At 36.1% G+C, this 13,856-nt stretch overlaps 1 protein-coding gene across 8 annotated transcripts in view; it reads left to right on the top strand.

Annotated features, from left to right (window-relative positions):
* IPO11 (importin 11) overlaps window positions 1–13,856 on the top strand; it is a 110,332-nt gene that overhangs the window by 58,784 nt on the left and 37,692 nt on the right. For all 8 annotated transcript variants that reach the window (XM_066988839.1, XM_066988841.1, XM_066988838.1 and 5 more), the window contains 2 exons: window positions 6,067–6,146; window positions 6,847–6,927. In XM_066988839.1, the coding sequence (XP_066844940.1) occupies window positions 6,067–6,146; window positions 6,847–6,927 (161 nt within the window). The remainder of the gene's footprint in view (window positions 1–6,066; window positions 6,147–6,846; window positions 6,928–13,856) is intronic.

Below are 13,856 nucleotides of genomic sequence, written 5' to 3' on the forward strand. Positions count from 1 at the left end.
CATAGAAACAGATAGCAGTTGGCTTTCTGGGTTGCAAGAAGACATTGCTGGCTCATGTTGAGTTTCTCATCAACCAGAACCCCCAAGTCCTTCTCCTCAGGACTGCTGTCAATCCATTCTCTGTCCAGCCAGTACTTGTGCCTGGAATTTCCCTGACCCGTGTGCAGAACCTTGCACTTGGTGTTGCCGAACTGCATGAGATTCACAGAGAGCTACTTCTCAAGTTTGTCAAGGTCCCTCTGGATGGCATCTGTTTCCTCCAACATGGTAACCGCACAGCTCGGTGTTGTCGGCAAACTTGGTGAGGGTGTCCTCAATCCCACTGTCAGTGTTGCTGACAAAGATGTTAAGTAGAGCCAGTCCTAATACTGACCCCTGAGGAACACCGCTTGTCAGTGGTCTCTATTTGGACATAGAGCCATTCACTGCAACTCTTTGAATGCAGCCACTGAGCCAGTTCCTTATTGAAGTGGTCCATCTGCCAAATCCATGTGTCTCCAATTTAGAGAGAAGGATGTTGTGTGGAACAGTGTCAAGTGCTTTGCACAAGTCCAGGTAGAGGATGTCAGTTGCTCTTCCCTGTCTACCAAAACTGTAACCCCCTTGTAGAAGGCCAGCAAATGTATCAGGCATGTGTGCCCTTAGTGAAGCCGTGTTGTCTGTCACCAGTCACCTCCTTATTTTCCATGTGCCTTAGTGTAGTTTGCAGGGGGATGTGTTCCATGATGTTGCCTGGCATAGGGGTGAGACTGACTGGCCTCTAGTTCCCCAGGTTGACTTTTTCTCCCATTAAAAAAAAAAAATGTTATGTTTCCCCTCTTCCAATCAGTGGAAACTTCACCGGACTGCCACAACTTCTCAAATATGATTGACAGTGGCTTAGAAACTTCACTTTCACTTCAAACCAGTTCCTTTAGGCTCCTTGGTTACATCTCATCAGGTCCTGTGCACTTGTGTACTTTCAGGTTCCTTACATGGTCTCAGACCTGATCCTCTCCTACAGTAGGCGGTCCTTCATTCCCCCAGTCCCTGCCTTTGCCTTCTGTGACTCGGGTGTTGTGCCTAGAGCACTTCCTGGTGCAGATTGAGGCAAAAAAGTCATTGAGTACCTCAGCCTTCCTCATTTCACGTGTAACCAGCTCTCCCGTTTCCTTCTTGAGAGCACCCATGTTTTCCCTAGCCTTCCTTTTATCAGTGATGTACTTGTAGAAGTCCTTCTTGTTGCCCTTGACCTCCCTGGCCATATTCAATTCTACCTGGGCTTTAGCTGTCCTAACTTGACCCCTGGCTGCTCAGACAACATCCCTGTATTTGTCCCAGGTTACCCATCCTTGCTTCTACCATCTGTAGGTTTCCTTTTTGTGTTTGAGTTTGTCCAGGAGCTCCTTCATCCATGCAGACCTCCTGGTGTTTTTGCTTCACATCCCCTGTGTTGGGATGCATCGTTCTTGAGCTTGGAGGTGACTGCTGCAGACAAGGCTGCCTTTGAGCTTCATGTTCCCCAGAAGCCCCTCCTTGTTCCTGAGGCTCTAGAGAATGAAGTCTATCTTCTATGCTTGTAACAATTTGTTTCATTTTTTTAACGAATCCTAGAGAGGAGTGAGACACTCCTTTGGAAAAAATGTACATTCCTCAAAGGAATGTTCCTTATTCTTATTAAAGACAGTTATTGTATGATGCTGACAGCATAAATATTACAGTTAAGCTAGGCAGATTTTACTGGAGGTAAGGCTTCAAACATGCTTCTGTCATTTTTTTTCTACATCAGCGATGGAGTTGAGTGGTGAAAATACAATTGCCCTTGCAATATGTAATCATAAACCAATTTCCTAGTATAGCCTTGAGTTACTAGTTTACTTCTTGATCATTTTTCTGAGAAACTTTTGTTTTCTGAGTGTCTTTTCAGTCAAAAATTTTGATTTCTATAGTCCAAATAGCGTATGTTTTCCAGAAAGCAGAAACCATTCTGATGCACAGTTTGCCTGCAATTCCCTTTTTGTTACATCTGGCTGGACTGCTTCCACATATCATAAACATGGCAAAGTGATGTTGAAATAGTGCTTGAATATTAGGTTAGTGCTAAATTTATTTTACAGTTATGCAGTTATAAAAACTGCAGTATTTCCAGTATGCCTTAGGCACCTGCTTTTTTGATACATTGTACCTGTAAAAGGGATCCTCCACTTAAATCCAATGCAACAACACTGTTTAAGCTGCAGCCACCTGAGGAAGAAAATACGTTAATGAGAAATAACCGTGCAAGTTAGTTAAATTACTACTTTTAGTTCTATAAGTTCCAGTATACAGTGGCAGTAATTATATGAAACTTCCAGCATTTAAGAAAAGCACTTCTTTACCCATTCTTCCCACCATGGTGATAAAAGTACAGGACAAAGTAGTTTAACTGGCAAGTTTGTTTATTTTCAGTTGGTAAGATGCAGAAATCCATTTGAATTTTGAGATCCTCAAATTCTTAGTCTCAAGATCCTGATGTCTTACGTGCCTTAACTTTCTGAGATAAAATAAATGAAAAAAACGCACTTGAGTCTGGTTCTCATTCAGTCTTAAGTCTTCTGGTGAAGGGGAGGTCATAAGTAGATGATTGCTTTGCATATGTCTTTTGGAGCTGGCGGGGAATTATCTTCAAGGCACTCCACAAAATTATTTTGTTGGAAATACAGTATAAGGAATATGAACCTTCTGACCTTCAGTTTCTGAATTTATTTTTACTGAATGGAATTACTCTAATTCACAAGTAATATAATTGTTTTTCTGCTGCGATCAACTAACTACTCTGTCAGTGACTGTGTCCTTCTGAAAAAGTGTGCTATTAGAGGTCAAGATGGTTGAACTAGAAGAGCTGGAAGGAAAGGAGGAAAGAAGTTCTTAGATGAGATTTTTGGACATCAGAGAGAGGCAGCATACTCTGTCCCACTGAGGAGGAGGAAGTAGTTATGACAGGAAGCTTTTCTGCTGGAGAAGTTCTGTACGCATTTTGTCTTTTTATTTCATCTTCTTCACTGTCAGATAACGATTTTTAAGACTTGTGTTAATGTTACCTCTCACAGAGGTACTGTATTCATGTATGTATAGGTGACAAACTACTATGGGAATTGAACTGTAAATGTAATAGTGCAGCTTTGATAACTCTCACCCAAAGGTACTGTAGAAAAAAGTGTTGATAACCATTTGTATTTAAGCATATGTTTTAGGAGGCATAGAAAACAGGCTGACAGTCTTAGATTGTATATTGTTGAGTTCATTGGCTTTTTGCTGTGTTGCAGCTTTTGCTTTGCACTAACTGCTTTTGTGATGAGGTCCTGTGCTTACGTGGTTGTGACTGTACACCATATTCTTTAGCGAAGTGGTATAAAATTGAATGAAATACATTGTGAACAAATTGTCAGGTAGTTTTTGAAGTGTGCTATGAATATCACTTAACTGGAACATGTTGCTGTGCTTTGTTTCCTGTTGATGAATTCATGTCTAGATGATTGCAAAAGAATGTCACCTGTTGCACAATTCTTATGAAGTGCTCTTATGATGCTTACCAAGATTTGTCTATGATTACTTCCTGGCCCATCAGTAGCACCTGGCAAACCTGAACTTTGAGGACACCCCTGCTGCTTCCTCTTACGCTTTCTCTGCTGAAGATGATCATCTTTACTGATAACAGTACCTTCAGGGTCCTTTGACTTTAATTCCTAACTTAAATTTACAGCATAAAGAAGCAATTGTTCACCCTTGCTTCTGGATCTTTTGGGAGAATTTTTATGACACACATATTCATGTGCCTGTTGGCAAGCCGTTCCAGTGCTGGATACATAAAAATTAGTTTAGGATTTAGTTAGACTTTTTTTTCTGTGTCCTATACATTCCTACTACTTTTTTCATCATTTGAGCATCTCTTTTTCATGGCCATGTCATAGGCTTGTGGCATATATCAACACAGGTATATGTCAAACATCTCTTTTAACAGTCAACTTCAAGGGGAAAAAATAAAAAAAAGTTTTTGATTTTTAACTAGTCCAAATGTAATATATAGTTTTTCCTTTTCAGATAAATTTGAAAAAGCTTTTCATATCCATTTCAGAATACTAATGCTGTTGGAACCGGATGCAAGTGGTACAAATCAATCAGATTTGCTCCTTAAAGTAATCAGTGCTGTTGTTAAATCTTAAAGATATAGGAATAGAATGTTACATTTGATAAGAGTAATTTCACTTGCATAGCTGACCTTCCTTCAAACAGCATAGTACTATCATTGATGTACAATAATAAATCACAGCATAATTGTAGTATTTAATTTTCATTTCAGCACTGTTAATGTTTAAATTCTGAAGGAATATAATTGCCCTACAGAGGGGTTGCAGAGGTTCTTCCATCCATCTCTTAGTGCAGCAGATTGAATAATGTGGAATGGAGGAATATATTCTCTGTGGATGAATGCAATTCTGCAGTAAGACTACTTAAAATTACAGATAAATCTGATACAATTTCAGGTTGGGGTATGCCGGGGCTACCCATCCCACTACTAGACAGGGTTGCTCAAAGCCCCAACAAGCCTGGCCTTGAACACTTCCAGGGATGAGGAATCCACAGCTTCTCTGGGCAACCTCTTCCAGTGCCTCACCACCTTCATAATAAAGACTTTCTTCTGAATGTCTAATCTAAATTTGCCGTCCTTTAGTTTAAAACCATTACTCCTTGTTCTGTTGCTACACCCCCTGACAGAGTCCATCCCCAACATTCTTGCAGGCCCTCTTTGAGTACTGGAAGTACATCCCCAACATTCTTTGAGTAGAGTACTGGAAGGTCTCCCTGGAGCCTTCTGTTCTCTAGGCTGAACAGCCCCAAATTTCTTAGCCTTTTTTTGTAGGAGAGGTGCTCCAGCCATCTGATAATCCTTATGGCCCTTCTCTGGACTCACTCCAACAGGTCCATGTTTTCTTATGCTTGGAGCCCCAGAGTTTAACGCAGTACTCTGGGTTTTCATGAGTGGAATAGAGAGGGACTACAAAATGTGCTAATAAAGCTAATATATTAGAATCTTTTGATGAGGTTGTTGGATGGATGACTTGAAAGTCCATCTCTTTTCAAGTCAAGATATTTAAATACTTAAGATGAGTGATAATAAGGCATGACCTGTACAATCACTGAGATATTAAAGTAATCACTCATTCAAAGCTCTCTAAGGGCTATGTCAAATAACAGAAACTTCAATGATCTTTATAATCAGAAGGGAAAGAAGGAACTGTTCAAACTCGCTAGAAGTTTTCAGACACTATAATAGAAAACCAGCCATAGTTTCTGTCCTGGAAAATTATCTGTAGAAGTTTTTCCTTTGTAAGCATCACTAGGTGTAAGCCCCACTTTCATATAGACTGCATGCATTTAAGCAATGGAACACACAGATCTCGGCCAGGTCCTGCTGTTTGTTTAATCTGATAAGGATTATTCTTAATCTGTGTATCAGGCGCTCCCTGACAATGTGCCTTTTTACCTCTGTCTTCAAAATGCAGCTGTACACCATCTATTAGATCTATGTGCTTTCCTTACTGAAGTACTCATGGTATGGCCTACAGCTCAGCTTGTTTCAGTCTAGAAGCTCAGTGCCATTTGATGTGGCTCATGGGTCAGACAAGCAGACTTGAAATCTTTCTTTCACTCATTCTATCCAACAATTAGTGAATCAAATAGGAAAGAGATGATGTATCAGAAATTGCAGGACTCTCAAATATGTGTTTCGTTTGTTCTGTCTTCAGTAGCTTCTTAGTGCACTATCACATCCAAAACTTTATTTGTTTGATTAGAATTGGCTTTTGGGTTCATAAGATTTCTTGTGCTTCCATATGAGAACACGTTAGCTGAAACTGGTAACCTAGCAGGGAAACAGAATGTGAATGGTACTGAATCTAACAACTTTTTTTTTTTCCTATTTGTAGGCATTTGGCACTTTAATGCTGTATGAGGAAAACCAGTTTTAGGAGTGGATTGTTTTGGTTGTATTTCAATTTGGTTATGAGTTTCTGAATTGCGTGTTTATTTTTTTTATTTTTTTTCCAGAGCTGAGTTCAGAAAACCTCAAAAATTGCTTTAAGATCATCAATGCTTATATTTTCTTATCATCGACTGAATTTTTGCAGGTACATTACCACGATATAAAACCTCATATTCCTTATTAAGCACCTTAATTCCCTACTGGCAAGTTATTGTTTTTGTTTTTTTAACATGTGTTGGGAAACATTGGGCACATTAACATTTATACTCTTGGTCATTTTTTTGTGAATATAAGAATGTTAAAATCCTAGAATCATAGAATTATGTTGTTTATGGCACATGGTGAACACTCAATAAAATCGGATTTCTGAAAGATTTAGAAATAATGTTGGTCAGTTTAGTAGTTTCCTACCTGAAAAGGTCCTATGCAGGGCAGTAATCATTGCTCTATTGATTCTCCTGCCAGATTAAAATTATGATAAGTTCTAACAAGAAATAAATGAACTAGTGATATTATGTCATGATTCAAAATCTTCTCTGTTAAAAATATCACTAATTGTTTTGAAATATATACGTAAACATATAAAGCTTAGTGCAAGCATGAATATAGGAGGTTCCACTTAAATATGAGATGATACTTTCTCACAGTGAGGGTGACGGAGCACTGGAACAGGCTGCTCAGGGGGGCTATGGAGTCTCCTTCTCTGGAGATACTCAAAACCCGCCTGGACGCGTTCCTGTGTGATGTGATCTAGGTGTTCCTGCTCCGGCAGGGGGATTGGACTGATAATCTCCAGAGGTCCCTTCCAATCCCTGACATTCTGTGCTTCTGTTATTTGATTTCAGATGTATGCTGTTGACTTGTGTCGATCGTTTTGTGAACTCTTAAAGGACATCACTACTGAAGGTCAAGTTCAAGCTTTAAAGGTAGAGTACAATGAAAATAATGTTAATATTCAGCTCCAGACATCCGTATTCTTACTTGCTAGTTCTGTCAAGTTTAAATAACATTTTCAAGTATGAATATAGAACATGTAGAAAAAAACAGCTGATTTAGCACATCTCATTACTGGAGTCAGAGATGTTTTAAACTACATATTTAAAGTGTATCTATTGGGAGCGTGTATACATGCACACATGTATTTTCAAAAAAATATATATATTTTACCAAGAGAAGGCTAGTATTGTCCCATACAGAGCGCTGTAAAAGATGATTCTATGATAATTAGTTGATGCACTTGGTGTTCCTGTACCATATCTGCAATGCTTTAAGTCATGTGATTTCAAGATGTTTCTAAGTACATTTAAGTAAAGTTTGAGTAAAATAATCTTTTTATGAATTGATTTAAAGTCTGAGATCTCCACTTCACATAGATTGTTACAGAAAGAAGGTTAGTGAGGGCTTGCACCCTCATGAAAGCAGTTTATTTTGCAGCATGGTAGCAGCACATTTAAACAGCCAGATGACCAATCACTATATGGCAAAGATGATGCTATCCTTAGAAAACCTTGAGGACATTGAGTTGCAAAACAAAGATTATGTTTATGTTTAAGGTAACTTGATTTAATCTGTGAATATTGGTGACTAAGGGAAGATGAAGAAAATTTATCAAAGCTATTCAATTCTAGTTGAATTATAAAATGGAGAAGACAACATGAAAAGTACCCACACTTGTAATTACAAATAAGAAGGCAAAATTAAGATGGTTAATAAGTTTTAAAAGTTGTCCTATTTGTTTTTTCAGCTTGATTCAGAATTCAAAAAAATATTTTCCATTATTTGGTTCAAAATGCAACATAAAGAAATGATTCAACCCTAAAAATTTTCAAAATCATTCAGCACACATCAATAATGTAGGTTCATTTTGAGTGTTTCTAATCATTATATGTAAAGATAGATAACTACCTAATTGCCATATCTAACAATCCAAATCTGAGATACATCTGTACCCTGTGAATCGTAATTGATCCATTTGGTCATAAATTAATTTTACTTCTGAGTATTTAATACCAATAAGAATAATAATCAGAGTTAAAGTTTTGTAACTGGAAATATAAGGCTGAAGTGATGAGTCTTTGTGATTTTATTATTAAATAAGCACAAAGCTTCAAAATTTACTTTTTCCTGCATTTCTGTACAATTGCTAGAATTTAATAGCTCTTGGGCCAGTATTTACTAAATACTGAATATACATACTCTTTATCATGTACGTACTCTCTATCACATTGATTTGTGTAGCACACTTAAGTTTGTACTGTGACATGATGTTCAGCCTATCTTTGCTTTTGTCATATGTTACTTTGTAATAGCAACAGCTGCTTAGATGGAATTGCTAGATGTTTTTTAAATCATTAAAAAAAACAACACTATTTCCACACAAACTTCAAATGGTATTATGCAAGAGATCCTATGAAATTCATAAGCATTTAAAATATTAAATCTGACCCTTCAAATATTCCTTTTGAAGAGCTTCAAGAGGAAATAAAGTTAGAATAAGAACTTTAGTAGTAGTACAGAATGGTATACTATACAGAATAGTAACTGTAGTTTATTACTACTTACATTTTCAGTGGAAGTACTTACTAGGAACTTTATGTTGGTTATGAAGTCCAGTTCATTATAAACACAACAGAGGCAAAAATTAAAATCTCACCTATCTCTTTGGGTTGCACAACTACTTGCAGAAAGAGGCTGTGGACAGGGAAACAACAGGAGGAGTTAATAGTCCTCCTCTGTTTATAATTGCTGCTGGGGGGAGCGTACGGACTCGAGCTTTGTAGCTTAAAATGCTAATACCTATCCATTGATGGTATTATTTAGAGTCTGTTGTTGGGCAAATACATGATATTGCAGCTTTTAATCTGAACCTTAAAATGAAATAACACTAGTAATATGACATATTTATCCTCTTGGCTCCAGTGTGACCTTACATTAGCCACAGTTTGTCCACTGTAATTTGAACACCTTCTTAGTATGCCTGATCCCAAAGGGATAACTGAAATATCAATGTAAATATTTGTATTCTAAAAAAAGTTTTCTCAGGCATCATACTGATGTGTTGAGCAACAACAAAAAAAAAAGAAATATTAGAAACAAATGAGGGAGTGTTCTGAAATACTGTGTTACGAACAGCTTTGGCTGGGTTGAAAATAGGCATTAGAGCAGTAAATAAAAGCATAAGATTGAAGAATCTTAATTTGGACTGATAAGACAATTTATTACAAGATTGCTGAGGCTTGATGCGACTTGATTTTCTAATTATCTGAGAGATTAAGCAATGTGTTTTTTTCTGCTGTTCTTATCCAAAGATAAGTGATACTGTAAACAAATCCACAGAAATAAGGCACACACACACATAAAAAGGAAATAAAGGGGAGAGACCTAATGAACAAAATTAGTATTGGGGTAGTAACAGAATTACTCTGAGTAGTGTATAAAAGAAAAAGGAGAGGAGATCTAAAGCAATCAAAAGTGGCTTAAATAGGTTTTCTCTGTGTGTGTATGATGACTGTATTAATGCACATCTTAAGACAATTGAAATGGTTGCTAAATTATTCTGTCAGTTGCAGTGGTTAGTGTCTAAGGAGAATGAGAGGATTACAGAGCATGAGAACAAATCCATCTGTCTTACAGTAACTCATAACTGTCAAATGTGTTAGGTAAATGAATACCTTTTTCTCTTCTGGAGGAGGTTGTATCAAACAAATGTTAATCCTCTTGTCAAAGAAGTTCTGACTTTTGTGGTCACTTTGAAAATTCTTCTGAGATACAGGACTTCAAAAACTCAGATTCTTGATATTTTAACTACTGCTTCATTTAGATTCAAGAGCAATAAAGTTATTGCTTACAACAATTTACTTTAGATAGTTTTAGTCTATAAAGTAATCCTGCAATAAAGAAAACTCTTCCCCTATGTGATAGAAGTCCTATTCAACAAGTTTTTGAACAACATCACTTTATTAAGAAAACTGAACTTGTCTGGTAGTGTTGGCAAGTAATGAGTTTTTCTTGGGAGTTTGAACATTGCCAAGAGAGACTTTTTGGAAACATTCTATCAGTTTTAAACCTCTGTCTGTTCTGTTAGCTCGAAAATAGGTTTACCAATAATTAGAAGATACTTTTGTTGCTCTTGGTGGTCTGCACATCAGTATCATTGGTGAACATACCACACTGTGTTTTAATGATGACAATATCTATATATCTCCTTGGTCTTTTCGATTACCGATTTGAGTCTTGGATGGCCTTGTACTTCTCTAGGTGTTGTATTAGGCTGCTAAATGTGTACCTTGTTCTCCTGAGCAAAGTGTCATAAGTCACTTACGTATATAAATGAGAAAGGAAAGGCATTTATGACTCTTTTTTCCCTCAGGCGGCCTTTGTTCTCCGTGTTGTCAGGTTAACAAATTGGTTCCAGATTTTAAACAAGAACTAAACAACTGTATTATTTCAGAGGTGTGCGACAGACTCTTTCATCTACAGGAAGGAGCCTCTTTTGTTGGGATTTCAGGAGCACATGTTTTGGCTGCTAGCCTCTAAGTATCCACAGAGTTTCATAAGCAGCTTGTTGAAATCAGTCTCAGTGCCGTTAATTAAATGGTGAAGTCTTTATCTAGTAAAATGCGTTTATTAACAATCCTTCTGTGCTGGACCTTTTACTTGGGTCCACATGCAACTGAAAAACATGTTGGATGCACTACGCCTAGCAAATTCCCAATACTTCCAACAGAATTAGCAATCTGAATTGTCCCCAGTATCACTTGGTATGCAAATTAGAGCCCCTTAATACATGTTTTACCTTAGTGGTACATAGTACGTGTTTTCTCTGCAGGAAAAAGTTTTTCCTTCTTAGGGAGTAATGTCTGAGTCTTTTCAATTATGTGCTGCTCTTGCTGTTTTATCCTATCATTATTTCTATGCATAACTCAACACCAGTGTTTTTTAAGGACCTGCAAGGTTAGTGTTACAACTGCTTTTCAACTCTAGTGAAAGCAAGGAAAGATTACACATACGGTTCATTGCTGCCTATAGCAATTTTTTGTCTTAAATTTGAAAACTGAAGCCTGTCCAAGTCTTGTATGTAATCAAGCTGTTATAATAATATACTTTTAGACATGTAGTGTACATTTATGTATCTTTCCTGCAGGAATCTTTCCAATCTTATTTAGCATCCATCTTTTTCTTATTTTCTACTCCATAATCCAAAATTGACCAACTGTATCTACTAAATTACCTTGACAAGATTTTATGGGAAGGCTGGTGGCCTCCTTTATCAAACTTGCCAGTGTGTGGCATCAATCAAACTTGCCAGTGTGTGACATCAAAATTCACTATAAATAAGTAATATAATCTCTTTGGGGGGAGGAGGTATTGTACAGGAAATGCAAGATTATAATTTCTCAACCATTTTTTTCTTTTGTGCTTTTTGTCTTTAAAAACATTAATTTAAATATCTTATCATATCCAGTTGCAGACTTCATGAAGTAATCCTGCATGCATTAGCAAGTTCTGACTCTTGAGCTTAATCTCCAAGAGCAAGCATCTATTTAAACGAAGCTGTTGGCCATCCACTAAAAGGGAGGAGCTGAAACACAGTTCTTGCTTAATTTCTCAAATCATTAAATTTACTGTTACATAGCTCATGAAAAAAAGCCATAACTCTTGAGTGCAAGTATTTAATCATTATTTTATTTATTAAAGAGAAATTCCTTTAAAGTACGAGGTCTATGTATGTTGAATTTTGACATACTTCTAGTTTTCACTATTTTTCCTTTTTCTCTTTGGCTGTCTGAGTCAGTCAAGCAGTAACTGTCATGAATAAGTAGATAAGAAGTTGAAGGAAATCACTTGGAAAAAAGTTAACTAGAAATATTTTATAGTTGACTTGCTTAACATAGTAAATGACCTAATTTTGTTGTATATATATTGTATTGTGATTTTTGGTATTGCTAGATACTTGAGCATGTGTTAGATCTAAGAATAATTAATTTGTCCGTAGGCCTCTAAGGCTTATTGGTTTGACAAAATATTAACTAAATTTCATGGATTGTCTAGCTAGAGTGTAGTGGTTTAAGTAATCATTGTGTTAAACAAACTATAAAAAAAATCCATGTATTTAAGGAAAAAACATGCATCAGTGTTATTTGAAAGTCAATGAGAGTTGTAAAGTCTCTGTCACCACGTTTAGTAGCCACTTCTGCTACTTAAATATCAAGAAGAGAATAAACAGTGCTAGAAGCAATAAAATGCATAAATAGTGGGGGACACTATAAAGAGTACAGAATTGACAAAATGATTTGTTGTAAGTAACAAATTAAATAAATTTGCCAATAAAAAATTATCATTAGCATTGCTGAGGTTCAGGATGAGCACTACAGGAATATTTTAGAAGTGAAATCATGTTTAAAGATGTGTGCTTAGCCAGAATTATTCTGCACTTTAAACTGGGCAATACTGACATACTACCAGATTGACAGAATGTAATCTGAATCTATGGACTGTAGCTGAACACACAAAAGCATTTGCAAATGTAGTTTAGAAATACATATGCTACAGCTAATTAAGTACAGATTGTTTTACCTGGCTTCTGTGACTGCAATGCAGTCAGGCCTTGATTATTTCAGATTTAGTCGTGATACCAATTCCTGCAAATTCTTTGGTGTGAGAAATGTTTTTTATTTCAAAATGTTATCAGTTAAATACATTCATACTTGTTTTTATGCTACTTTTCCAGTTTTTACAAGCAGTTAGACTGACTGCCTTAACAAAATGTCTGCTCTTCTTGAATCTAATATTTATTTCTCTAGAACTTCATTTTAGTGTTTATACTTGTGATAATTGCTTAACTATATAGAAATAAACATAGAAATTTCACATTTTTATAAAAGATTACTTCACAGTCATAAGCTATAAAATTCTATTTATGCACCATAGGAATTGATAGGCATTTTTACCTTGATTTTCTGACTTTCTTTTACATATTAATATGATCAACATAGGCATGTCTACTGCTGTTTTATTAACATTTAATTATAAGTTTTTTTTTAGTTTTAAATGTATCTTTATACAGCATAACTCTTTCTAAACCAATCTTAAGAGGAAGAGTGGGCAACCTTGAGAAAGTAATTTTGATCTAATGCATTTTTTTTATGCTGTATTTTGTATTAATTAACACGGGAATACTTTTTAAAAAAAATAATTGGTTATATTGTTTCAGTGTGCATGGAAGAGAGCTCTCATTAATAACTGATATGCTTGCAGTGCTACAATTTGGTGATTAAGTTACATGAAGTAGATTTTACATTTTCAGGAATTCAGGTGTCTTTCCAGCATTTAATGCTGGTTCCCTGCGGTAGCCATCATTCCTATTGCCCAGATAGGATTATTTTTTCCTCCCTAAGATTACAGGACAGGATAAAGGGAAGTTGAAAAAGGCTATATTAAAGGCAGTGATTTTTACTGTTATTGATGTCTTCTCCTTTTTCTAAGAGTTGTTTTCTTTTTTTTTCTAAATTCATAATTTGTTGAAAATAAATGACGTGGTTTTTATCAATTTTAAATAAAATCTTGGAATGAACACTTAAGTAGCAGAAATTTGCTACTTGCAACTACGCATCTGGGGAAAAAACAGTCTTGTCTTACCTAAAGGAGTCAGCTCTGAGTTAGTCATTACTGCTCAGGACCCAATGATCTTTTTATCTCCACAGAACCATTAATGAAATAGCAGTCAAAAAGAAGACAAATGAACAAACAAAAACCCTAGGAGGTATTGGGAGGAATAGGGAACAAAACAATGTTTTTTTGTGCTCCTGGAAAGATCAATGATTTGCTTAGGTATCATACTATGTAAAGCTCTGTT

This window comes from Anser cygnoides, chromosome Z, assembly GCF_040182565.1.
Source record: "Anser cygnoides isolate HZ-2024a breed goose chromosome Z, Taihu_goose_T2T_genome, whole genome shotgun sequence".
Lineage (NCBI taxonomy): Eukaryota > Metazoa > Chordata > Aves > Anseriformes > Anatidae > Anser > Anser cygnoides.